General features: G+C 42.8%; 1 protein-coding gene across 1 annotated transcript in view; it reads right to left on the reverse strand.

Moving 5' to 3' along the window:
• The window catches only part of DIP2B (disco interacting protein 2 homolog B), a 738038-nt gene that overhangs the window by 407829 nt on the left and 302221 nt on the right, over positions 1–27988 (reverse strand). The window contains exon 5 of the mRNA XM_069230866.1: positions 1309–1521. Within this exon, the coding sequence (XP_069086967.1) occupies positions 1309–1521 (213 nt within the window). The remainder of the gene's footprint in view (positions 1–1308; positions 1522–27988) is intronic.

Genomic DNA, 27988 nt, shown 5'->3' on the forward strand with positions numbered 1-27988 from the left:
CGTTCCCACCGCCAGGATAAAGTGGAAAAATATAAAGTTGCAGGTTTGTTTTTTTAAGTCGTGTACTTGGTTAGAATCACTAAATTCCTTTCATTATTAGATACTTTGGGGAAAACAGGCTTTCATTAACCTCGTGCTTAGAACTACAAAACCTAATAATACTGAAGAATGGGTTAAACCTGGTTCACAACTCACGTGTCACTGAAGTGCCTCAATTTTAATAAATAGAACCTATACACTTTTCCAGAGACCCACTAATAATGTAAGTCTTTTTAGGTCGGCCCCAGAGACAGATTCAGTTGTTCCAAAGTCTCATGCTTTACGAATATTCATAAAATGTACACATACATACATAAAGGGTTTTCCTTCAGCCTTCTTCATTCACTGGATTATTGAAATGTCATTCGCATTTTGTTTCAGTCGACCACAGCATGGGCTAAAGGGTCATTACACTTCAACTACTGACTCCCTTCACTGTTAGTGAGGACATTTTGCTTGTTCACAAGTACCTATCCCCCTGAGAAGTAGTCCACTTCGGCTCCAAGGCCAGTGGACCAATTTTTGCTTTTGATTTAATTTCATGCGTTTTTAGTTTCTTATTGCGGTCTCATTTTTCCCCATTGTTTTTGCTAACATATGCAACCAACCTTGACCTTTTAATGTTTATTACATGTGTTTGCAACACCAAAACTAAGTCAACAAATAAAAAAAATATATTGCAGTGTCGCCAGACCTATTTGCTACCCCAAAACGTGGCAAACTATGGTCTGCTACTGCTACCGTCCATTTCCTTAATACTGTCAACAAAGTCAATAAAAGGAGTTAATATTGGACAGGTAATGTTAATGACGTGCTAACAGATGCACCGCAAACACGAACACAAAATCACACAATCCCCTGATTCGAAATCGCACGAGTAGTCTCTGCCACTCATCCTCAGTAGTTTAACAAAATGAGCGCTTGTTAACTGAGAAATAACAACAGTTATTAGTGTTGGGGTAATTCAGTACGTTAAGTGTGTAGCTCGAAAGGTCGTTGTTTTATTAGCTGTGAAAAGAGGTAAGCCGGATGTGAGACGCAAAGATTTGTATCTACCGGTTACACAAAGATCCCTGCATTAACCCACTGAGGGTTCATAGTCACTTTTAATCAAATCATTCTTCTGACGTGCTGCTGTCTTCAAGGTACACAATCAATGCACAATGGTGTGGCAAACATGTACTTTTTGAATGTCTAAGAAGATCTGTCTCACTGGGTTTCTTCTTGTGCAATATTTCTACAATAACACACCACACAGACATGCATTACCAGGCTGAGTGCAGGACAGCACATCTGCCAACGAACCACTGGTCCCCTTCACCTCCCCGTGGGAAAGAGTTGAAGATGCCGACGAGGACGTGGAAGATCCCTGGATAGAGCGGTTTATCCATGACTCCGTGTTTTGTAAACTTTGGGTCAGTACTGCAGTGAGGGCAGCCTGGCGCCGGAGCGAGCCCTCATCTTCCGAAGCCGAAGAAGTATCTGGGTGGAAGAGAAACCAGCCATGGGTGAGCGCGATTCATCTCAGAGCACTGAAGCATGCTCAGCCGTTTCCTTTCGCTTCCAAAAAGTCAAATTATTTCAATACAGGCATCTTGGAAACTCAGTGCTCCAAAGAAAGCATTTCAATTAGACTGGCATAATTTCAACTCATCTTCTTTTCACAAATAAGCCCAAACGATACATATTTTTCTACCAACTACTGACTATACAGCATGACTTAACTGTTAACAAGGGTGCTCACCATTCTAAATTTAAGAATCAGAATTAAAATTAAGTGATTTGGTGGCATTTTATAGACATGTTACTAATGTACAGAGATAGGACAGACGAAAGTTGTTTAGTACTTATGTATTTAGTACTTTTCTTCTCAAAGACAAGTTATTTATCCAAGCTTGCATACATAAATATTAGATTTGTATGTTGAATATGACAAATATTTCTACCATACTTGCTCTAATTGTTAACATATTTGGTAATTCATGACCCGTTGAGTAGTTCATGATGTTTACTAAGATATTATACATGGGTTATTCTTGTGAAGATGTATTTTCCCTTAATATACGTTTTTTTTTAATTTCATGTACTGACTGTAATTGAAATATACTACATTATCACAGTAAACATGTACACTGCCTTAAGGTAGCCTGTGTGATAACACATTGTCCAAATGCTGCTCTTACACTTATGTTTCTTTGTTCATCAGGTGTCAAAAATATCTTAAGGGTGTACTTAGCACAACAGTAAAGAAACTATATCAGGCGCTTTAGATGTCTTTAGCTCTGCTAGGCTGGGATTCAAACTGTCCATAGTAGAACACTCAGAGTCATGCAATATTCTTAAACCAACATGCCAAGATGGGGAGAAGCATCCTCTCACAGGACACCCAAAACAATACATGTAGCAATGCAACTATGGTGTGAATGAAGTCATAGTCACTTTGGCACCAATGGTAGAAAGTTGATGTTCAACGCTTAGCAGCTGTATTAGTATCAGTTAGGTTAGGATGTAGATGAAGGAGCTGCAGGCAGATACAATAAATATTGTGTGCTGGCATAACGTGTTCGTGTTTCGGATCATAACACTACCCAAGATACAACTAAGCTCCACTGTCCAGACAAGGCCATCAGCAAATGTACATCCACTACTGTGCCACAATTTATGATTTACAAAAAATCACAGCACTGGAGCCAACACTTAACTACAGGGCTCCCTGCTGAAGTCCAACTAGTCAAAAAGTAGTTGCTTTATATTCCTTAAATTAAGGACCTGGCATCATTTTAGTGAACGGACTTCCCTCTTCAGGTCTGGTTTAAATCAGTGGTTCTTAACCTTTTGACTCCTGTGGACCCTTTCCTTAATCATTGATACCCTGGGACCCCCATTAAATCATTACTGGAATCCGGAGACCCCATGGAGTCAATATGAGAAAATGGGGACCACGGCGTAAGCAAATTTGATGATTTGAACCCCAAAACAATACACAAAAATAACGAAACAAGTATTCATCAAATAAATATACAAATGATGGCATATGTTATTTCACAAACAAATATAAAAAAGGTGAACATTTCATTAGGAAGGTTGGAACTGTTCTAAATTCAATTTAAGCCACTGATCGGCCATACTGTTTTCTGTTTGATGCACTGGCACTTCTGCCATTAATCAGTCGGAGGAAACCAACTTAATTTTTGGCTTACAATTTCAAACTCCTTCACAATTACAGAGCATTTAAAAAAAATTTTTTTAAATGTTGCTTCTTCATTTATATACATCTATTATTCTGTTAATGAGTTAATTGTCTAAGCTGTCTAAGCAGTCTCATGAACAATGCCATCTTGATGGCTGCAGTCCTGCACAGCTACAAGCAGGTGTCCATGTGACATTTCTGGACTTTATGCTGGTTCTCCCATACTTGAGAAGTGGTTAAGCTGAGGGAGTCAATTAACAGTGAGGATAAATTGGATCCTTAAGTACATTACTGACTGTGAGGTCAATCTAATGGAAATCTTCTGGATAAATCTACCTCTTTACAGATGTATACATTTTTAATTATATTTTGAAGCCCAATATCTCTATACCTGCCTACCTTTTCCATTAATGGCATGAGAGCTGGATACATGATAAACTTAAATTCATCCTGGCTTAGACTAGTGTCACTGATCTTCTCATTCTGCTGGATGAGTGCCACCAGTGGCTGTATCATGAAAGCAAAGAGTACCAGGGGAAGGGGCAACCATGTGTCAAACCCTGCAAAACATGCTAAGTATGAGACTGAACCTCATTAGTCCATCTAGGGTGCTCTGTGAAATAGGAGGGCAGTGAAGTGTGGCAATAAGATGAGAAGCGGATGAATGACAAGCAAGATTTCAGGTATGATGAACTGCAGAATTCGTACAATTTTCAGTTGAGAAAGAAGGTAGTCAAGGAGGCCACAGTAAGAAGAGTTGAATTAATTTATGTGGGAGAAAATGACTAACTGACCCATGAATTTCCTGAATTTGAGGGCGAAGAAAGATGATCTTGCTCTAAAGTGTGATGTAGTAGAACCAGCTGTTTGAGACTTGGGGGGATCGGGAGAGCAAAGGTAACAGTTTTAGCTAAATTAACTCCTAGATTGCAGAGCATTTTAGTGGCTGCAAACTCAGAGGGCCAACCGACTGATGACCAGATTGAGGAGGGAGAAAACCTACTTTTAAAATCTTGGTCTTCTCTGAATTGAGCTCAAACCAGTTAAGATTGCATCCTACATGTAACCTCTTAGAAACAAACTCAAAGGTTAGTTTGTCTCTGTTGTATATCATCAGCAAGTTTGTGCAACTTCTGGGTTTCACCAGCATACAATGCAAACCTAGGCCCAAAATAATTGATGATCCTGGCCAGTGAAAAGCATAAATGGTAAACAATGTAGGGTTCAACAATGAACACTGTAGGATGCCGGAGAACAAGGCTTTAAAGTTTTGCCTCAAAAGGGACACATAGGTTGCCTGGGGACGGAATGTGAGAATGAATTAAAACTAAGCCAGTATTTGGTTGTTGATGCCTAACTTGGGAAGCTAAGAAAGTAAATGGGGATGCTATATGGAAAACACATTAAAACACTTTACTAGGTGTTGTGAAAATGATGAACATTTCTTGAAACCCAATTTACACACAGTTTGTTCACTATATAATTGTAGCAATAACACTGCATATTAGTGGGAAGGTTTGTGGCCTTTTCAATGGAAATGTGCTTTCTATTGTTGCATTCTGTAAATGGCAGTGCATAAACACAACATGCTTTAGTAATATATTTATTAAAATTGAATTTTTAAATGTGAACTGAGAAACATTCCTGCCCCCACCCTGATGACAGTGCTATTAGTGAATTTAGGTTAGGGCCTGCTTTAGATCTTGGCGGTATGAATACTCTTTTGCAACACCACTGGATTATCCATACCACAGAGACTGTGGTCTGCCCACAAGATTTAAATGTGGGAGGACCTTTGGCTTAATCACAGTAGGAACTACTCCGTGTCCACCATGATTAAATCCATCCAACAGTGCTACCTAGTAGCGACCTTCTGAGGCAGACCTCTAATTCAGCCCAGCTAATTTAGATGTGGGGAATAAGAGGTCAGTTGTCACTGAAAACTGCTAAACGCTCCCCTCACCACAGAAGAGGGGAGCATTTTCTTTTGAATTTTCAAAAAGAAAATCCCACTTCGGGGTTTTCTTTTTGAAAATAAACAAGAAAACCATTTGATAGAAGGCTCTCTCCTGTTGATGGTGTCGTGCATCAAACTTCAAAAAGTATTGACAGGAACTGCTGTGACAGTTGTTCCTGCTAATGCTTTATAAAGGCCAACCAGTTTGGTGATACATTTCTAAATTTGGTAGACAGAGTAGTCTCGGCCTGGTGGACGTTAAGTCTCCCACCAGGCCAGCGGATATTATTCCAACCGTCAAATTATAAATCGGGCCTAAAAGGCAGGTATGGGGCCATGTGCACCCTTTCAGTGGACAAGTTTATTAAATCAAACAAACCAATTTTTGTACAGCAGACAAGCTGAACTCGCATATTTGAAGGTGCTCTCATCTTTGACAATGAAGAATAAGGAGACTCGGTGCAATAAAATATTTGCCTAGGATCACACAATTTGAGACCAGTTTATGGGTCAGGTGCATCACAGTCAGGTTAAGCAGAATATTCAGGACACTAGATCTGCAGGTCTGGTAACATTTTTAGGATTTTTCATGGGCTGAGATGTACTTTTTTCTCTGCTCTGCGACTAACAAGAGCAATTATACCATCAATAAATAGTACTGTCAACTGGGTAGACTGAGTATTGACACATTAATTGTCCAGAGATTACCTTGTTCACATTCAACTGTCCCTAAAATCTAGTCCCAATTCTTAAGTCTTTTGAACATAAGCGCTTACTGCAACCTTCATTAAGTGTGTTTATTCAACGAGGCCATTTTACTGGACACGTTTTTTTTTCTTTTTCATTTACGTATATTCATACATCCACTAATAAACTGGAACAGTTATTCAGGAGCATCCTGTTTGTAAATCTGTGAACACTGTCAAACATCATATCGGAACGTGCTCATATGTAAATATATATGGAAAATGGCACTTACCCAGTGTACATCTGTTTGTGGCATGTCAGGTCCTGCCATCTAGGGTTGGGCTCGGAGTGTTACAAGTTGTTTTTCTTCGAAGAAGTCTTTTCGAGTCACGGGATCGAGTGACTCCTCCTCTTCGGCTCCACTGCGCATGGGCATCGACTCCATCTTAGAGTGTTTTCCCGCAGAGAGTAAGGTAGGAGTGATAGAGTGTAAAGAAAGAGATGTCCATGCAATGGAATAGAGATATATATACATATGTACAAATTGAAGTGTAACTTAAACGGCTACAGGCTCCCGAGGAGGAGGTAGGGAGCATGTGAATCTGCAGCGGAACATGCCACGAACAGGTGTACACTGGGTAGGTGACATTTTCTGTTCAATGGCATGTGTAGCTGCAGATACACGTGCTATGCATAGACTACAAAGCAGTTCTCCTCCCATAAGCGGTGGTCAGCCTGTAGGAGTTGAAGTTGTTTGAAATAGTGTTCTTAGTACAGCCTGTCCTACTGTGGCTTGTTGTGTTGCTAACACATCTACACAGTAATGCTTGGTAAATGTATGGGGTGTTTACCAAGTGGCTGCTTTACAGATTTCTGTCATTGGGATATTTCCTAGAAATGCCATTGTTGCTCCTTTCTTCCTGGTGGAATGTGCTTTTGGTGATACTAATAGCGGTCTTTTAGCCTTTAGGTAATAGGTTTGGATGCACTTTACTATCCATATGTCTTGTTTTGAGATAGGATTACCAGTATGGGGATTTTGGAATGCGACAAACAGCTGTTTAGTCTTTCTGAATGATTTTGTTCTGTCAATGTAATACATTAAAGCTCTTTTAATATCTAATGTATGGAGCACTCTTTCTGCTACTGAGTCTGGCTGTGGGAAGAAGACTGGAAGTTTGATTTAAATGAAACGGTGAGATGACTTTAGGTAGGAATTTGGGGGTTTTGCGAAGTCCAACCTTATGTTTGTGTACTTGTATAAAGGGTTGTTCAATAGTGAATGCTTGTATTTTCCTAACTCTTCGTAATGAAGTGATTGCAACGAGGAATGCTACCTTGCATCTTAGAAATTGAATTTGACACGAATGCAACGGTTCAAACGGTGGACCCATGAGTCGTGTGAGTACAATATTGAGATTTCATGAAGGTACTGGTGGTGTTCTTGGAGGTATGATACGTTTTAGACCTTCCATGAAGGCTTTGATGACAGGCACTCTAAATAGAGACTTGTTTTGTATATTTTGGAAAATAAGCTGAAATAGCAGTGAGATGTATTTTAATGGATGAAAAAGCTAATTTAGCTTTTTGTAGATGAAATAAATAACTCACAATGTCCTGTATTGATGCGGCAAGGGGTGTTATGTGTTTGGATTGGCAGTAAAAGACAAACATTTTCCATTTGTTTGCATAACACTGCCCGTTAGTGTGTTTTCTTGCTTGTTTGATTACTTCCATACAATCTGGTGTAAGATGTAGATATCCAAACTTTAAGACTTCAGGAGCCAGATTGAGTATTGCTGGATTGGGGTGCCTGATCAGTTGTTTGTTTTGTGTCAACAGATCCGGCCTGTTTGGTAGTTTGATGTGTGGTACTAGTGATAGGTCTAACAATGTTGTGTACCATGGTTGACTTGCCCACGTTGGTGCTATAAGTATGAGTTTGTTTTGACGCAGTTTGTTGACCAGAAATGGAATGAGTGGGAGAGGGAGAAAAGCGTAAGCAAATATCCCTGACCAGTTGCTCCATAGAGCATTGCCCTTGGATCGAGGGTGTGGGTACCTGGATGCGAAGTTTTGACATTTTGCGTTCTGGCTGGTGGCGAATAGATCTGTCTGGTGTTCCCCACTGGCGAAAGTATTTGTGAAGCACTTGGGGGTGAATTTCCCACTCGTGTGTTTGCTGATGATCCCGGCTGAGGCCGTCTGCTAATTAATTGTGAATCCCTGGAATATACTGAGCTACAGGGTGAATGCTGTTGTGAATTGCCCAATGCCAATTTTTTTGTGCTAGAAGGCAAAGTTGTGATTAGTGGGTTCCTCCTTGTTTGTTCAAGTAGTACATTGTCGTCATATTGTCTGTTTTGATGAGAATGCGTTTGAGAACAAGAAGAGGTTGAAAAGCTTTTAGTGCTAGGAATACTGCTAGCAGTACTAAGTGATTTATGTGAAGTTGTTTTTGTTTGGTATCCCATTGTCCCTGAATGTTGTGATTGTTGAGATGTGCTCCCCATCCAATCATTGAGGCATCTGTTGTAAGAATGCCGTGAGGCACAGGGTCTTGAAATGGCCGCCCTTTGTTTAAATTGGTGGAATTCCACCAATGAAGCGAGATGTGTGTTTGGCGGTCTATCAACACTAGATCTTGAAGTTGACCGTGTGCTTGTGGCCATTGTTTTGCAAGGCACTGTAGTAAGGGCCGCATGTTTAATCTTGCGTTTGGGACAATGGTGATGCATGATGCCATCTTGCCACAATTTCATGACAAATTTGACTGTGTACTGTTGGTTTGGCTGGATTTTTGGCAATATGTTGTGGAACAATTGTACCCTTTGGGGACTTGGGCTTGCAAGTGCTCTTTGGGTGTTTAACGTGGTTCCTAAATACTGTTGAATTTGCGCTGGTTGTATGTGCGATTTTTGGTACTTTATTGAGAACCCTTGTGTGTGTAGGGTGTTTATTACATAACGTGTATATTGGCACTGTGTTTGACTGTTGGCTTTTATTAGCCAGTCGTCGAGATATGGAAAGACATAGATATGTTGTCTTCTTATGTATCCTGCGACTACAGCAAGGCATTTTGTAAATAGTCTGGGAGCTGTTGTTATCCCGAAAGGTAACACTTTGAACAGGTAATATTTTCCTTGTATTACAAATCTGCGATATTTTCTGTGCGCTGGATGGATGGTTATGTGAAAATACGCATCTTTTAGATCCAGTGTTGCCATAAAATCATGTTGTTGTAACAGTGGGACTACATCCTGTAGTGTTACCATGTGAAAGTGTTCTGATAGGATGTAAAGATTGAGAGTTCTGAGATCTAGTATTGGTCTCAATGTTTTGTCTTTTTGGGGAATGAGGAAATACAGGGAGTAAACCCCTGTTCCTTTTTGATGATGTGGCACAAGCTCTATGGCTTGTTTGAGTAATAGTGCCTGTACCTCTGTTTGCAACAATGAAATGTGTTGAGATGAGAGTTTGTGTGGTTTTGGAGATATATCTGGAGGAGTTTGTGCGAACTCTACAGGGAGTGCAGAATTATTAGGCAAATGAGTATTTTGACCACATCATCCTCTTTATGCATGTTGTCTTACTCCAAGCTGTATAGGCTCGAAAGCCTACTACCAATTAAGCATATTAGGTGATGTGCATCTCTGTAATGAGAAGGGGTGTGGTCTAATGACATCAACACCCTATATCAGGTGTGCATAATTATTAGGCAACTTCCTTTCCTTTGGCAAAATGGGTCAAAAGAAGGACTTGACAGGCTCAGAAAAGTCAAAAATAGTGAGATATCTTGCAGAGGGATGCAGCACTCTTAAAATTGCAAAGCTTCTGAAGCGTGATCATCGAACAATCAAGCGTTTCATTCAAAATAGTCAACAGGGTCGCAAGAAGCGTGTGGAAAAACCAAGGCGCAAAATAACTGCCCATGAACTGAGAAAAGTCAAGCGTGCAGCTGCCACGATGCCACTTGCCACCAGTTTGGCCATATTTCAGAGCTGCAACATCACTGGAGTGCCCAAAAGCACAAGGTGTGCAATACTCAGAGACATGGCCAAGGTAAGAAAGGCTGAAAGACGACCACCACTGAACAAGACACACAAGCTGAAACGTCAAGACTGGGCCAAGAAATATCTCAAGACTGATTTTTCTAAGGTTTTATGGACTGATGAAATGAGAGTGAGTCTTGATGGGTCAGATGGATGGGCCCGTGGCTGGATTGGTAAAGGGCAGAGAGCTCCAGTCCGACTCAGACGCCAGCAAGGTGGAGGTGGAGTACTGGTTTGGGCTGGTATCATCAAAGATGAGCTTGTGGGGCCTTTTCGGGTTGAGGATGGAGTCAAGCTCAACTCCCAGTCCTACTGCCAGTTCCTGGAAGACACCTTCTTCAAGCAGTGGTACAGGAAGAAGTCTGCATCCTTCAAGAAAAACATGATTTTCATGCAGGACAATGCTCCATCACACGCGTCCAAGTACTCCACAGCGTGGCTGGCAAGAAAGGGTATAAAAGAAGGAAATCTAATGACATGGCCTCCTTGTTCACCTGATCTGAACCCCATTGAGAACCTGTGGTCCATCATCAAATGTGAGATTTACAAGGAGGGAAAACAGTACACCTCTCTGAACAGTGTCTGGGAGGCTGTGGTTGCTGCTGCACGCAATGTTGATGGTGAACAGATCAAAACACTGACAGAATCCATGGATGGCAGGCTTTTGAGTGTCCTTGCAAAGATAGGTGGCTATATTGGTCACTGATTTGTTTTTGTTTTGTTTTTGAATGTCAGAAATGTATATTTGTGAATGATGAGATGTTATATTGGTTTCACTGGTAATGATAAATAATTGAAATGGGTATATATTTTTTTTTGTTAAGTTGCCTAATAATTATGCACAGTGATAGTCACCTGCACACACAGATATCCCCCTAACATAGCTAAAACTAAAAACAAACTAAAAACTACTTCCAAAAATATTCAGTTTTGATATTAATGAGTTTTTTGGGTTCATTGAGAACATGGTTGTTGTTCAATAATAAAATTAATCCTCAAAAATACAACTTGCCTAATAATTCTGCACTCCCTGTATGCAGTAACCATGTTGGATAATGGATAAGACCCAATTGTTTGTTGTGATGAGTAACCAGTGGGAGTGGAACTTTTGTAGTCTTCCTCCCACAGGGGAAGTGTGGTGAGGGAAGATGTGGATGAAGTCACTGTTTGGTATGCGTGGGTTGCTTTGAGGGCTGATATTTTCCTCTAGATCTGGGAAATTGTCCTCTGTAGGTTCCCCGAAACCCCCCTCTCTGGTATTGTATCTGGTAAGAGGGTTTGGATTGGGAGGTAGATGGCTCAGATGGTTGGGGTCTAAAGCCTGCCCTGTATTGAGGCTTTCGAAATGAGTGGAGTAAAGCGCCCCCATAGATTTGGCAGTGTTGGCGTCTTTTTTCCTTTTTGTCAATCGCTGTATCAACCTGTGTGCCAAATAGTTGGTGTTCGTTAAAAGGCATGTTCAGAACAGCCCGCTGAATTTCAGGTTTAAAGCCTGACGACCTAAGCCATGCGTGTCGCCTAATGGTGACAGCAGTATTAATAGTTCTTGCTGCTGTGTCAGCTGACCTGATTTGATTATTGGTAATTGCCTGTCCCTCCTCTACTACTTACTGGGCTCTTTTCTGTTGATCTTTGGGGAGATGCTGGATAATGTCTTTTATCTCATCCCAGTGGGCCCTGTCGTATCTGGCCATTAGCGCCTGGGAATTGGCTATACGCCATTGATTAGCTGCCTGTGATGCCACCCTTTTACCCGCAGCATCACATTTTTTGTTTTCCTTATCTGGAGGGGGTGCGTCCCCAGAGGACTGGGAGTTAGCCCTCTTTCTTGCTGCGCTGACCACTACGGAATCTGGGGGTAGCTGTTGGGTAATAAAAGCTGGGTCAGAAGGAGGCGGCTTATATTTCTTTTCTACCCTTGGAGTAATTGCTCTTGCTTTAACTGGTTTCTGGAAGATTTGATGTGCATGTTTTTACATGCCAGGAAGCATGGGTAGGCTCTGGTAGGCGGCGTGAGTTGAGGACAACGTGTTAAATAAAAAATCATCCTCAAGAGGTTGTGTGTGCATGGCTACGTTATGAAATGCCGCTGCCCTAGCTAGAAGACTGTGTTTATGAGGTGCTATCCTCTGGAGGTGATGGCTTTGATGGATAGCACTCTGGACTATTGCCGGAAATGGGATCATCATAAAGGTCCCATGGGTCAGTGTCATCCTGGTGTGACTGTACAGAACGTGCTGGAGACTGTGCAGTGGGGGTAGCAGGTGGGGAGAGTTAGGTGAGGAGGAGACTGGTGAGGTGAAAACCGAGGAGGCTCAGATTTTTGTCTCAGTTTTGGCACTTTAGCCGGTGGCTGATCAGTGTCCAAATGTTCCTGAAAGGCCAGTTTCCTCTTTGTTTTTAGAGGAGGTGCAGTGTGGATTTTGCCAGTGTCTTTATGAATTTGGATTCTGGCCTGTTTTTTTGTCAAAATCCTCCATTTGCTTAAGTTCTTCCGCAAATCTATGGCTTTCTTTCAATTGCTTGGAAAGTCCATGCTCCTCTGTGTATGTGTGTTTTTTCGCCTCCGAATTCGGGATCGAAAGGCCTGAAATACTTCTTGGCCTCGGCTCTGAGAGGGATTTTCTGGGGTTCGACTTGATGGGTCGGTGCTTGAGAATTTCGGAGCCTGTGCCTCGGCTCGAGTCTGAAGGCCTCGTTGGTGTGGCCTTTCTCAGTGCCGAAGATGTTGCTTGGTCACCGGTAGTTTTCTTACGGGTGGAGGCATGGCCTTCTGGCAGTGGCGTCCCCGAGGCCTTGTATTTGGGCTTGGGTTGGGTCGGGGCAAGCGTACTCACGTGCTGGCCCACTGTTATCGGTCGGTCGTTGTCAGACTCGAGCCTCGGAGTCGGACCCCTGAACGGAAACTGCAGTGTGGATCATCTCCTCTTCTTCTGCGTCAAGGTGTTTGGTGCTTCTGGACGCCATCTCTAACCTTCACGCTCTTCGGTCTCTCAGAGTCTTTTTCGAGCGGAAAGATCTGCAGGCCTCACAAGTATCCTCTCAGTGGTCTGGAGATAGACACATGTTACAGACTAGATGTTGGTCCGTGTAAGGATACTTGACCAAGGGCAGAATCTAAACGGGGTCCGGTCCATGAGGCTTCGACAAGACTTTTGTTCGGGCCGACCAGGCCCAAGTTGGGTGCGGGTGCCCCGAAGGGCAAGTGGAGATCTGTGTCCGCCGGTACCAAGGTGTTGATGATAGATGGTACTCGATCGAAAACAATACCGACAAATTGAGAGAGTTTGTAATACTTTTCCGACTCGAACAACCGCAGTGAAAAGAAACACATCCGAACCCGATGGCGGAAAGAAAACAATCTAAGATGGAGTCGATGTCCATGCGCAATGGAGCCGAAAAGGAGGAGTCACTCGGTCCCGTGACTCGAAAAGACTTCTTTGAAGAAAAACAACTTGTAACACTCTGCGCCCAACACTAGATGGCAGGACCTGTGCATAGCATGTGTATCTGTAACTACACATGCCATCAAACATTATATATATACATTCGCCTTAATCCCATTTAAGACTTGATTTTATAACTGCTTGTTCACAAAATGTATACTGACTCTGTAAACAGTGATTTTGGCTGCAAAAAAGTATGAACCAAATCTTTCAATAAGCTTTATTTAAAGGACAAGTTACTTACCTTTGGTAACTCCTTATCTGGTAGAGACCATATCAAGCTGCAGATTCCTTAAAGGATCAGGTTTGACGCCTGGGGAGAACGCAAAGGTAAGGAATCTGCAGCTAGAAGTCTCTATCAAATACAAGTAATTCGAAACCTAGGTTGTTTCAGAATCATTTAAATGTGACACAGTAATTGTTTTCCTCATTTACTCTTGTTGGGGTCAGCAATTCCAATGTGTAAATTAAATATACTTATTTCTTGTTTTACAGTTGTTTTAGATCACAGCCTCTCATATAATATCAAATTTAATTTAATGTTTTACATTTCAATTACTGTAGGTTGTGAATTTAAACATCAAGATCCTGCTATGGTTGACTTCAAATTTTTGATAGGGTATGGAATCCTATAAAATATCTACTTCCCCAAAGTACATGATGTTTCAAAAACCTACCTGCCCTGTATAAAAATCGACTTGCTCCTTTTGCTGCCATGCAGTGAAGTGGCAAATTATGGTATTTTCATTGCATATTCTTGTGTTATATCAGTGTGTTGATTCTAGCAAGGCTCCGATTTCCCCAGAAATCTTGCACATCTTCGAACAGGGGCAGGAAGTAGGTGACAAGTGGAAGTTCCAGGGGTGGAATGTCCTCTGGGTTTGTGCACCCTCACTAACAAGCATGTTGAAGGGTATCAACCAAGTCCCTTCTAATCTCTGTTCTGTACCTGAGGTAAGGTCAGGAGTATAACTTTTTTAAGGGCAAGGAAAAAGGGGGTGTAAAAAGTGTTGATTTGCAATCAATCAGAAGACATTTCCATAAACAAACTTAACATGACATACTACTATAAGTATTTGTAAAGTGCACGTTCAAGCTAAGGTCTACTGGTGATGAAATACAGATGTTTTTGTTACCCAACTCTATAGTAGCAATCTATCCTTCGGAGGTTGATAAAATGAATGAGTGGACCCACCAGGATTCAAACCAATGAAAGAATTCACAAAAGTTTGATAGGAGGACAAAGTAAACTGGAAAACTGGTTTCCCTTGGTTGCAAACAATATGCCCTGGGTTTTAGGCCTAGAATTCCACACCCCCATTTTTTAGTATAATGCTCGATTTGTGTTCAGGTCAAACTTATTTTTACTTGTCTCACTGTTTGTCCAACATAATACATACCAGATGGGTACCTTGACCTCTACCTGGATGATGTATATTGGGTCCTTTTGTAAAGCTAAGCATTCTGCTTTTTGATATGTTTTATTAAGCGATGTACTATTAGGTATATAAATAAAAGATGGTCTTGGAAAAAAAGTTCAATTTATTATCTTCAACAATTAATTTTCACTGTCTCAATACACTTGTAGCAGGCCGCTCAGACTGGTCAATGGTCGAAGGACCAGAGGCAGTGGGTTTATCAGATGGGGGCGAGAGTCTGGGGGCCAGTGGCCAGGTACACCCAGAATCTTCTGGTCTCAAGGCCCTTACTTACAGGTCATGAACCACGAGCTGAGACAAGACGCACAAGAGCCGCAGTCAGCTGGAGGTGTGTTGTTTTTTTTGTGTTTTTTTCCAACTCCACAGGCTTTGGTAGTTACATGCCAATAATTTGAGCCGGTATGTAGGTAGAATGCAACTGGCCCCCAGAACCCTTATAGGCTTTAGTGACGCTGCCTTTGCTTCGCTAGGCAGTAGCTCCTTCACCTCGCCTGCAGTTTTCACTACTGCCACTGGGTACCCATGAAAGCACTGATGGCCCTTCTACTCTTGGCCTCATCTTTCATTACTGAGAAAGTCTCCTCTGTGGTTCGCCAACTCAACCACAGATTATTAGTGGGTGCTGCTCAGTTTTTCTGTTGCAATAATTAACCCACTATCACTTTTCCTGCTTGTCCTCCCTGATGGGGATAGGTGTGGGCCTCAGGATGCTAATCAGTGGTTAAGAAATGACAGGCTATGAGAGATTTCTGTTAATGCAACCTCAACTATGACCCACAGCCCCTACTATAAACAATACATACCACTCTGTGTTAATATTTCAGGCAAATGTGCATTAAACTGTTATAACATTAACTCTTTACCTCACAGGGTCTAGAATATTCCATTCAGCTCTAGAATCAACACAACCACTGTCCAGTTCGGAGAGGATTTGAGAACTGGTATCTACAGACAACACTATATCCCTACGCATTAGAGATCACCACCCACAATTGTTCTGCCTCACGGAGAATGATCCTCAATTGTAACTCTAGTCTCCAGCCCTTGTTCAGTGCTTCACTGAGCTCTAGAAGGAGTACAATGTGCAAATACAGGTACGCATACAAGGGGAAGCTCGGAGAGAAGGCAACAAGGACTCAGGTGAACCTCTAGCAGGCAAGATTTGGCAAAGGCCTTTTTGTCCATTTCTTCAAAAGCAAAGACCACTTACCAGTAAAGTTCCAAAGGCAAAATGAAGAATATCTGTGTTTTAAAATCTGCACAAAAACACACTCAATCCAGAACAAACCAGAAGATTTGAAACGGTTAGTTCATACACTTTTAATAAAAGTCAATATTTCATTAGCTTGAGTAGCGCATTAAATGTGAGCAGCCAATACTGCCTCTGTGTGACGTATGTTACCTGTAACTCTAGTTTTCTGTCTGCTCAGCTTAAAATATGTTGGAAAAAGAAAAATGTTCTGGGATTTCTTTACAGATATCAGAGTCTCATGACAGAATAAATGAAAATGTATTTCACTTAGAACATCACAGACTACAAAACAAATAGTAATTTTTATTTTGAATTACAGGGAAAAAAAAGAATATCACATTTTACTGATTATTAAATTCATTTCTGTTTCCTAAAACGTAAAATGTTTTGATGGGGAGCGTAAACTGGGTGGGAAAGATGAATTTGAATGAAAGATAACTAAACTGAATTACTTTAAAAAAACAACTAAATATGTACTTGATCATCAATATGTTTTAACGTTTTAGTAATCATGTTTAAAGCTCACTTTTCATGTTAGGAATAGCAGGCGTGCTTCTTTATTATATGTACTGTACTACCTTCTATTCAGAGTGGGGGTCTTCCCTGCCATGCTAGTCGTGCCTATGAAACGCGGCGCGAAGTGAGGCCGGCCGAGTTTTCACAACACGTTTGCGTCCCCCGTTACTCGTTGCCCTTTCGCCTGGGTCTGGCCTATTACGTTGAGTTCATTATCCCGTCCATCGGGCACAGATGAGTTGAAGTTCTGAAAAGAACTCCCGGGGGAGCAGTTAACACGCAATGCAAGCAGGAAAGAGTGCAGCTGTGTGTGCGAACGGTCCTTAGCTTTGTGCACGTTAGCAATGGGGGTTCGGCCTTAATTCTCAAAACGAGGGGCTAATGCCCAGAGCGAGCCACGCTAAGCCCACCCCCTTCTGGAATGTTTACTGAAATAATTAACTTTTTGGACACATGTATTAAGTTCCTGCTATTTTGTTAAGCGTCAATCTTATTTGTCTAACCGGGATTTAACAAATGCGTTTTCCTATGTAAGAACCAAGTAGCGCTTCAAACTAACCCAACAAAAAAGTGAGCTTGTTGGGGTCCAAAAGATAAGCCTCAACTCGGCAAATGTTCTCAAAGTTTCTTACGCCACCTAACAAGTGCCTGAGACGCTGTACACCTACATACTAAATGACATGATCCAACACCACTCCTCTGTACTCAGGGGAACCTCAGGAACATCCTACACATGCGGTCTCAGCAACACTTCTCTGACGCCACTTGCTCTGCAGAAGAAAACGGACAAGCGACTATGGAATTCTTGCTTTACCATCAGGAGTGCATGCCTTCTTCAGAGTTAGCTGTTGATTATGCATTCAAAGCTCCCCTGTAACAGTGGCATGAGGCAGCCCTGCTACCCGAGTTAGGCGCTGACATCCAAAAGCCTAGCTACAGATGAAAGCTCCCAAACCAAGAAATGCCAAGGATGAGAGTCAATGTAACCTCAAACACATCTTGCATTTGCATCACTTGCCGTGTCTCTCTAAATAGACTAGAAACAAAACTTTGCAAAGTATACTTATACAGTACAAATACTAATCTATATGCACACATACGTGCTATGTATGAAAAATGAAAATGTTACTCACCAGTAACTGGAGTTCTTCAGCACTGGTATTTTAACAGATGCAAATATTTGAATTATTCCTGACGTCCGATCCAGTGCTGAAGATCTGAGATATGACACAGACTAGCGTCTAACCAACATTCTTCAGAGCACGTTTTTGCAAAAATGCATCTATACAAAGGGCACCTAAGCAGAACTAAAACACAGAATAAACATAATAAAAGGATAATACTGTAGCACAAAACCAGTATTAGTGGACGTCAGGCAGGAGAGCGTCGGACCCCTGTGGGAGCACAACTCCATTAGGCACTACCTTCCAGGAGGCTTTGAAAAACTTTTATTCGGAATGAAAAAATTCATCCATTACAGCAAATGATCACCAATACATTATTAATATACCAATAAAACCATAAATAATAAAAACACCCGTCATAAATATGAACATATAAAAAACACATTAAAAAAAATAAAAAACAATAAAATAGACAAAAATCATTCTAAAAATTCTACATTATAACGCCAAGTAATAGCTCCCTTCAAGAATGAACCCAGGCCCTTCCATACCAATACATCTGAGGCCATTTGTAACCACAGGAAAGCAGGACGATATTGCACGCAAGCCTTGGGCCTTTGGAGAGGTAATAAGAAACAAGTTCTAAACGGTGCATAAAAAACACAGAACAATGTAAAATGGAGCAAGGTCTGATGGGACACCCCATCGCAGGGGCATAGTCTAATACATTTGTCCCCATACTGACCTAGCGGGAAGCATAAGTTACTTCTAATGCTTCCCAGGCGGAATCGAGTTATGAGAGACCTTTCCAAAAGATAGCGCTCCGGGCCCACCCACATCTTTAACATGATGTAATCCCTAATCAATTTTTTCCCTAGGGCCTCCCCCTCCCTCTTGGAGTCCTGTATTCTGAGAAAATTGTCCTTAACCCATTTCTTGTCATAGCTAGTCAGACCCTCGGGATAATCAAACAATTCTGGCCGCCCCAGGTCATGAGCCGTCTTCCTTATGTGCAACAGCCAGGGAATATTCTTTGCGTTGTCGCAAGCCAAACAATCCCTTAGGATATCCCTATTAAGAGTGGCATGTTCGTTACTCCAGATTGAGATCCATAACAGAAGGGGAGCCAGATGGATAGTATCCTGCACAAACTCAAGCTCTAGTTCCAAGTGAAGGCAAAAACCAGGGATGTTTTGTCCAACTCCCAGGAGCCTTCTACAAAAACGATTTTCTTCCACTGTAAGAGCTCGAGTATCCCTATACCCCCAAAGTGCCGAGCCATACAGCAGGACAGGAAGTCATTTCCGCCTATAGATTTCAAGCAGGGGCGTAATAGGTTTACTCTCTACCCTTACAGCAAAGTCAAAAGCCGCACCAACTGTTGCATGGAAAAGCACAACCCTTCTGGCAATACAGGGTTTCCAGGATCCTTTCTCATCAAAAATGACCCCTAAGTATGGGAACTCATGGACCCTGCTAATAACTTGATCCTCCACCCTTAGCTCCCCCACCCTGCTCAGGGGTCTTCCACAAACCATAAAATGTGATTTCTTAAAATTGACCTCTAAACCTAAAGCTGACATAAAAGTAACATAAGCTCTAACTATTTCCCGTAGACATTCATCGTGCGGGCCATGAGGACTGCGTCATCTGCGTACGTCAGCACAGGGATATCAATACCCTTCACCTTAGGGACATCCCTACAGTGTTCCATCAAAAAAATCAGACAGTCCATTTGTATATAGAAGGAACAAGGTAGGAGCCAGAACACACCCCTGACGCACACCTCTTGAAAGCTTAAAAGCCTCTGAGCATTCCCCATTAGGCCCCACCCTCACATTTGCAACTGTCCCAGAGTGGAGATATCGAAGCAGCTCTATAATGTTAGAATCCAAACCTAAATGATTTAGCCTCTCCCATAAAATAGACCGGTTCACTTTATCAAAGGCACAGCTAAGGTCCATAAAGGCAAGATAAAGGGTACCTTTCCTGGCCTGCGTGTATTTACCGATCATCATCAGTAAATTGAGACATTGTTCTCGCGTACCAAGGCCTTCCCTAAAACCATACTGTTCCCGGCTTAAAATATCATTTCCTATCATCCAGGCCTCCAGACGCCTTCGAATGATCCGTCCCAGAATCTTTGCAGAAGAGTCCAGGAGAGATATAGGGCGATAAGACTTAGGGTCATTACGATCGCCCTTTTTGAACACTGGAACAATGCATGCCAGTCTCCAAGAGGCTGGAATGCCCACAGTAACTGCTGCATTCAGAACATTTAGGAGAATAGGTGCCCATAGCTGGGGGTTAGCTTTATATAAGTCCATAGGGATCGAATCCGGGCCTGGAGCTTTATTGCTTGCGCTACTTTGTAATGCATCCATAACCTCCTGGAGCGAGAACCTGATTGCTAGGTTAGGAGCTGCATCGGACACGTTCTCCCGGATATTTCTTAAGGGGATACCCTCAAAGATTTTACAGAAATGAATTACCCAGGCCTCCGGGGCGATATTACAGCCAAGGCCCTCAGAAGTTTCTGTTACAAAGGAACCTCTATTTACCACCTTCCAGAACAGGCCAGGGTCCTTCAGGGCTATAGCACGCTCTAACTCTTCCCAGGCTTTATCTTTATGTTTTAGCTTACTATCCCTCAGGGCCCTTTTGTACCTCATTCTAGCTTCTTTTACGAGGACCCAGTCTCTAGGGTGATTCTTGGAAGCCATATTTAGGTTTCCCCTTGCATCATAGCAGGCCTTGTCATACCAGCCACATTTACGTTTACTGGGGTGGCTGCCTACTGAGAGAAGGCAGTCTCTAACTGCTGCATTTACCACTGTTATAGCATCCATAACAGTCTTAGGATTTGGGGCCTCTATCAGGAGTATTTCCATTAATAGATGTAAATTTTCCCCCACCACCCTTCCTACAACTTTTTGGGGGTCCACTTGCTTCCACCCAAGCCACCAACCCTGGTCCTTTGTCACCACTGCTACAGGCCTACCTCGTCCTAGTTTACGTAGGGCCCCAGGGAGTTTAAAGGACACTATAAGGGGATTGTGGTCGCTAAAACACTCCCCTAACACTTCACCCCCAATCACCAAATCTCTGATAGGGGGAGACACAAAAATGTAATCAATTTTGGATCCAGACCCTCTTCCCACATAGGTTGGAAGTTGGTGGGTACCTACTGCTTCTATATCATAAAAATTCAGAAGGCCCATCTTCCTGAGTTCCTTTATTAGATCCCTGCCTCTAAAGTCCTGCAGACCATGCGCTAAGTAGTCCTCGCAGTCACGAATAAAGGGATTAACCACAGTGCAGAGCCTGCCCAGTTTGGCATTAAAATCTCCAGAGACAATAGCACAAAATTCCAGCCCCACCTTCTCCATTCTATTTTTCAGAACCTGAAGAACGGAGAACAGAGCCCCAATTTGGCACCCCCCATCCCACACAGCGTTATAGAAGTTAACCAATAAAATCTTAAAATTATTGGAGAAGATTACCTTGGCCACCAGAACCCTCTGTTGACTCAGCCTGGACATCCTCAGCAGCGGCTATAACAGCACCTTGATCCCCCCCCATATAAGCCACCTCCACATCCATGACCTCACGAGGACCACTGTCTATTGGGGCCTGGCGCCAATCCTCCAGTTCCATGGATAACCTCCTCTCTGCTAGATCAATTTCCTTTGCAACAACCCCAACAGCTCTTGCGAGGAAGGAATCCAATGTGGTGGTGCCACTACCCTGTCTGCTGCCGTCCCCACCACCCCCCAGTGGACCCGTTAATGGACCTCTTTTCCTGCCCATTACTACAAAATTGCAGAATAGCAGAATAGCAAAATAAATAAATGCAACAATAGAACAAAAAAAACAAGAACAGACTAATTAAACTGTTAGAAACCCACTAAAGACAAAAAAAGACACCAATTTACAGTCCAAGTATTAATGGATATGAATAGTCACCCTTCACTGAGAACAAAAGAGGGGTGGCCCGGCCCAGCCCAGCCTCTTACGGGCGATGACGGGCGCAGGACGGGCACCGCCCTTGGCCCGGGCTTCGCCCGGGCGCTGCCCGCACGCGTCCCGCGGGAGCGTGAAGCGTGAAGTTTTTAAAAGGGCTCCGTGCCCCCCAGCAACAGGTGACGACTGCCTCCTCCTGATGAAAGCGCTACCCGCAGCAGCGGGAAGCGTGAAGTTTTTTAAAGGGCTCCGTGCCCCAACAGGAGGTGACGCCTGCCTCCTCCTGATGAAAGTGCTACCCGCGGCAGCGGGAAGTTTTTTAAAGGGCTCCGTGCCCCAGCAACAGGTGACGCCTGCCTCCTCCTGATGAAAGCGCTACCCGTGAGAGCGCGAAGCGTGAAGTATTTTAAAGGGCTCCGTGCCCCAGCAACAGGTGACGCCTGCCTCCTCCTGATGAAAGCGCTGGACTGATATTAAGCTTATGCAGGTCAGTCTAAGGATACAGCCAGCTTTAATGAGGAGCCAGTGCAAGGCTGTAAGAATCATGTACTGTGGTTAAAAAAAAAAAGCAGGCACCCTAAATCACGTGGGAACAAATACAACAGTATTTCAAAGGCACCCACTGCGATATTAATGTGTCTGGGGCACAAAACCTGCATAGGTACTAGAGGATATCTGGTAGAGTATGTTTATTTTTATTTAATCACATAAGAAAGACAATTAGAACATTTCTTTCGGGACATGGCAAGAGAAGAGGGGGGCATTGTAGTGGTTAGGCAAGGGGGAATGAGCCCCGCCATGCACAATTCTTTAATGAATAATTTGATAAATGTTACAGTGATATTATCAATGATGTTATAGAAGATGTCATGAGTGCTGTAATATCTGGGGTAATTAGCAGGGCATGGCGAGGGCACTTATAGTTACCTTAGGGCACGAATTATAGTTACTTTAGATAACTAACTATAACAGGTGAATTTCTATGGTTTAGTACGTTTGAAATGGGAGCTTAACTATGACGTCCCTGTATCCTTTGTTTTGTAAGTGAATTTCTATTTTTTTTAAATTCTATTTGATAACTATACAGGGAGTGCAGAATTATTAGGCAAGTTGTATTTTTGAGGATTAATTTTATTATTGAACAACAACCATGTTCTCAATGAACCCAAAAAACTCATTAATATCAAAGCTGAATATTTTTGGAAGTAGTTTTTAGTTTGTTTTTAGTTTTAGCTATGTTAGGGGGATATCTGTGTGTGCAGGTGACTATTACTGTGCATAATTATTAGGCAACTTAACAAAAAAAAAAATATATACCCATTTCAATTATTTATTATTACCAGTGAAACCAATATAACATCTCAACATTCACAAATATACATTTCTGACATTCAAAAACAAAACAAAAACAAATCAGTGACCAATATAGCCACCTTTCTTTGCAAGGACACTCAAAAGCCTGCCATCCATGGATGCTGTCAGTGTTTTGATCTGTTCACCATCAACATTGCGTGCAGCAGCAACCACAGCCTCCCAGACACTGTTCAGAGAGGTGTACTGTTTTCCCTCCTTGTAAATCTCACATTTGATGATGGACCACAGGTTCTCAATGGGGTTCAGATCAGGTGAACAAGGAGGCCATGTCATTAGATTTCCTTCTTTTATACCCTTTCTTGCCAGCCACGCTGTGGAGTACTTGGACGCGTGTGATGGAGCATTGTCCTGCATGAAAATCATGTTTTTCTTGAAGGATGCAGACTTCTTCCTGTACCACTGCTTGAAGAAGGTGTCTTCCAGGAACTGGCAGTAGGACTGGGAGTTGAGCTTGACTCCATCCTCAACCCGAAAAGGCCCCACAAGCTCATCTTTGATGATACCAGCCCAAACCAGTACTCCACCTCCACCTTGCTGGCGTCTGAGTCGGACTGGAGCTCTCTGCCCTTTACCAATCCAGCCACGGGCCCATCCATCTGGCCCATCAAGACTCACTCTCATTTCATCAGTCCATAAAACCTTAGAAAAATCAGTCTTGAGATATTTCTTGGCCCAGTCTTGACGTTTCAGCTTGTGTGTCTTGTTCAGTGGTGGTCGTCTTTCAGCCTTTCTTACCTTGGCCATGTCTCTGAGTATTGCACACCTTGTGCTTTTGGGCACTCCAGTGATGTTGCAGCTCTGAAATATGGCCAAACTGGTGGCAAGTGGCATCGTGGCAGCTGCACGCTTGACTTTTCTCAGTTCATGGGCAGTTATTTTGCGCCTTGGTTTTTCCACACGCTTCTTGCGACCCTGTTGACTATTTTGAATGAAACGCTTGATTGTTCGATGATCACGCTTCAGAAGCTTTGCAATTTTAAGAGTGCTGCATCCCTCTGAAAGATATCTCACTATTTTTGACTTTTCTGAGCCTGTCAAGTCCATCTTTTGACCCATTTTGCCAAAGGAAAGGAAGTTGCCTAATAATTATGCACACCTGATATAGGGTGTTGATGTCATTAGACCACACCCCTTCTCATTACAGAGATGCACATCACCTAATATGCTTAATTGGTAGTAGGCTTTCGAGCCTATACAGCTTGGAGTAAGACAACATGCATAAAGAGGATGATGTGGTCAAAATACTAATTTGCCTAATAATTCTGCACTCCCTGTAATGTTCCTGTAACCTTTGTTTTTTTCTGTGAATTTCTATGTTGTTGTTTTTTTTATTTATGTAAAGTAGTTTTCATTACTATACGTTAATCCAACCATCACAGCGCACAGTGCGGCAGATGGCCACAGAGTCTGCAGCCAACCTTTATAACCACCCAACCCTGCATACAGCCTTTAGACTGTGCACGGCAGGAGCTGACTGGGCCTGTCTCTCTGGGTGTGAGAATAGGTGTGCAAGGGTGTATCTGGGGGCGAGAGTGGGTGTGAGTGTGCCTGTCTAGGTGTGAGAGTGGGTGCCTTTAGCGTCTTAGTGGGTGTGTCCGTTTCTGTGAGGGTCTGAGTGGGTATCTGTGAGGGTCTGAGTGGGTGTGTGTGGGTGAAAGATTGAAAGAGAAATTAAGAGAGAAAGAGAGGGAGTGAGTTTTTTTTAGGCTTTCATGGATGATATACTTAGAATGAGATATTTCTGTACAAGTTGAAAAGAACAATTTATCAATTAAAAAGAGTGAGATCACCTTTCAGTATAAACCTTAAAATTTTAATGTTGAAAAAAATAATGTAGGGAAATGACCACAGACGCACCAGGACTGCAAGCCTCAGCTTTCAGCGTGAGGGTCTGTGAACTTAACCATTATGCCACAGGTAACTACTTACTGTAGTCATTGCTTGGAGAGACCATTACAATGATTACCTCTCTCTCTTCCATTCCATTATAGGGTAGGGGGAGCTGAAGGCCCCTGTGGTCCTAGCCGGCTCCCCACATCCTGTGGATGCTGGCACTGCCCCCACAAGCAGGGAGCTGCTTTAAGTAGCAGCTCCCTGTATGTAGAAAAACAATGTTTCACCTGTCTTCCCTGCACGCATATTTGTTTGACAGCCCTCTCTTGCAGAAAGCGGACTTTGTTTGCTTTTGCTTGGTGGGAGCTGTCAAAGCACCCACCAAGCAAAAGCAAACAGCTTTGTCCTGGGTACTCCTGAACATAGTAGGAGCAGACCCTGAGGGGTGGCCGTCCCCAGGGCCATCAGTGCTTCCAGAGGGGGGTCATGTCAGTGTGGACATGGGTCGCATGTGAAGACCTATGTGTCCTATTGTTTGTTTTAACCATCCCTTCACCACTCCCTTAATAAAAGCATAGTTTCTGGTTTAGTCTGGGGTACAGGATTTTTATCTTCACTGGACACTCCCTTAGCCTTTGACATTGGTCCACCAGCCACTAGAGAATTCTCTGGCAAGCCTGGTACAGCCGATGATGTAGCATGACACCCGGGGAGTGTTTGGCTGTCCCATTCTTTTAGGTAAAAATCCCTCAGGTCCTACTCACAGTACCTGTAATATACATATCATCCTGAACGGAATGATTGCTCATCAATAAGGATGATCGGCTCCCATAACTGAGAGCACATAGCAGGGGCACATATGTCTTTTGTGTGTGGATATTGAAAGGGAGAGTACAAACTCATACCCCTATTACACTATCACTCACCTTCCCCAAGTGTGTGCTGAAGCCCTTATTACCTATGTCCCCAAACCTAAAGGTGAAATTCCAGAGGTTGTCTCACATCGCCCACTATCTATCCTTCCTGCAGACTGTAGAACTCTCAGTAAACTCTCAGTCAACAGAATTGCACCTGAACATCCAAACTTAAACTGGGTTAATCTTGTGCTGCAATGCCTCGCTAAATATTCAATGCCTATTAAACATACCTGACAATTAAATGCAATGATACCCACGCTCAGCCTACCCACACTTTAGACTTAGAAAAGGCCTTTGACTACCCTCAACTGGAGTTACATAAGAGGAGTTTTTTGGGGGGTAGATTTAGCTTCAGACGACTTGTCATAGAATAGATCAATATATTAAATGAGAAAATAATAGCAAAGGTTAAAACAGGATGAAGCATATCAGCCCCAATTATTATATTTAGAGGCACACATCAGGGTTGACCTCTCTGTCTCCAAGGTTCTATGCACTGCAAATAAAACCTCTTGCTGGAGGGCTTTAGAGGGGTTAGGGAAGCTGGGAATCCTAATGTGGGGTACAGCATATGATGTCTCGCAAAAAGCGCTTGCATAGAGTATGTCCACATGTGTGAAGAAACGGTATTTGATGTCTCGCATTACGCAGATTACATGTTTTTTTATTTTAAGGACGTGATGGTTGACCTTAGTAAGACAAGAAGAACTTCTTGAGCGATGTCCGTGGGTTTCCGGTTTAAAATCAATTGGTGTGAACTGTACGTTTTTCATGTGTCCCTGGACAACTCCGGTGATGGTGGATGTGGGGCTGGGCACCTTGAAATGGGCTACAGATTGTTTTAAATATTTTGGAGTGAAAGTAGAACACTCAACACAAGATATTTTAGAGGGCAACCCGGGTGCCACAATGCGCTTGCTAAAAGCACAAGCTGAATATTGTACTACTACCCCCTGTCGGTGGCAGGAATTGCAGCAATAGCTAGGATAGTCAAGCTTCCCTGATTCTCATATTATTTTACTCTTTGGTACTGCCAAGATCATTCTTCAGATGGATGAATCAACTATGGTGAGAGTTACTTTGGGGCACACGAGCACTGGGTATCTTATCCACGCTTAAGGTGCCTACTGACAGGGGTGGCTTGGGACTTCCCAATTTTGAAAAATACTATGTGGCCACTCAGCTGCAATTGCCCACCACGGGGCTAGTGAGTCGATCTCTGACAAACAGGAGGGTCTCCGTGACAGCTTGTCACTGGTGCGTAGCAGGCTGTCCTCCTTCCCAAATATCAGCAAACTGTACAATGTTCTAGCCTGGTATAGTGACAGTGGCTGTTCTACAGTGTGGTACCAACTTGTCCCAACCACAGATGCCTTACGCTTGATGCGCTCTACCAACTGACAGGCCTCCTGTACATACAGACTTGCTTACACCTAGTTTTAACCTACTGTGCGGAAATAATAGTACATTCAGAAAGCTTTTCCAAGACGGCACCCTGATGAACTTCCAAGCTCTGGTATAACACTATGCTGTCCCTAAGGGACCATTTCTAATATATGGGCAAATGGTTGAAGCCCTGCATGAACAATGGAAAATAGTCCCCCAGGATCCACTGCTCATGAGAGTGCAAACTCCTCTAAATTGTACACACTATGGGCGAAGGATGTAAACTAGTGCACTGGCTCTACAGAATCAGACCGCAGAGGTCTTTTGCCAAACTGTTGACACTCAGAGACAAATAAGGACAGGCTTAGTGGTAAGGATTGGGCAAGAGGATTCAACAGCCGAATTATGTATTTTGCAACTTGAGATTTAAATGCCTTTCTATTTGCTCCAAAGAGCATATATCATCCTAGCCAACGTTAGTAAGATATTTTCAAATGCCCCTTTACATTTCCCTAGATGTTGCATGCCGTTTCTTTACACATAATGAGGGCATAGTCTACGCAGGCGCTTTTTTTGCGGAGACATTACAGAAGTCCAATAATACAGTAGATGGATGGCAAACTTATTGACCATTGATGTATGCCTGTTTGGCGCTTTCAAGTGCCCAAAGGATTATAAGGAGGTAGCAAAGATCTTAGTCGTGGTCCACTTGCCAGTATGACCACAACTAGAGCATGGAAGCTTACTGCTCCACCCGCTATTACAAAATGGCGTAACACCTTCGCTCACTGAGCTTCAGCCAAGAGTCGTTCA

The sequence above is a fragment of the Pleurodeles waltl genome, chromosome 4_2 (genome assembly GCF_031143425.1).
Source record: "Pleurodeles waltl isolate 20211129_DDA chromosome 4_2, aPleWal1.hap1.20221129, whole genome shotgun sequence".
Taxonomy (NCBI): Eukaryota; Metazoa; Chordata; class Amphibia; order Caudata; family Salamandridae; genus Pleurodeles; species Pleurodeles waltl.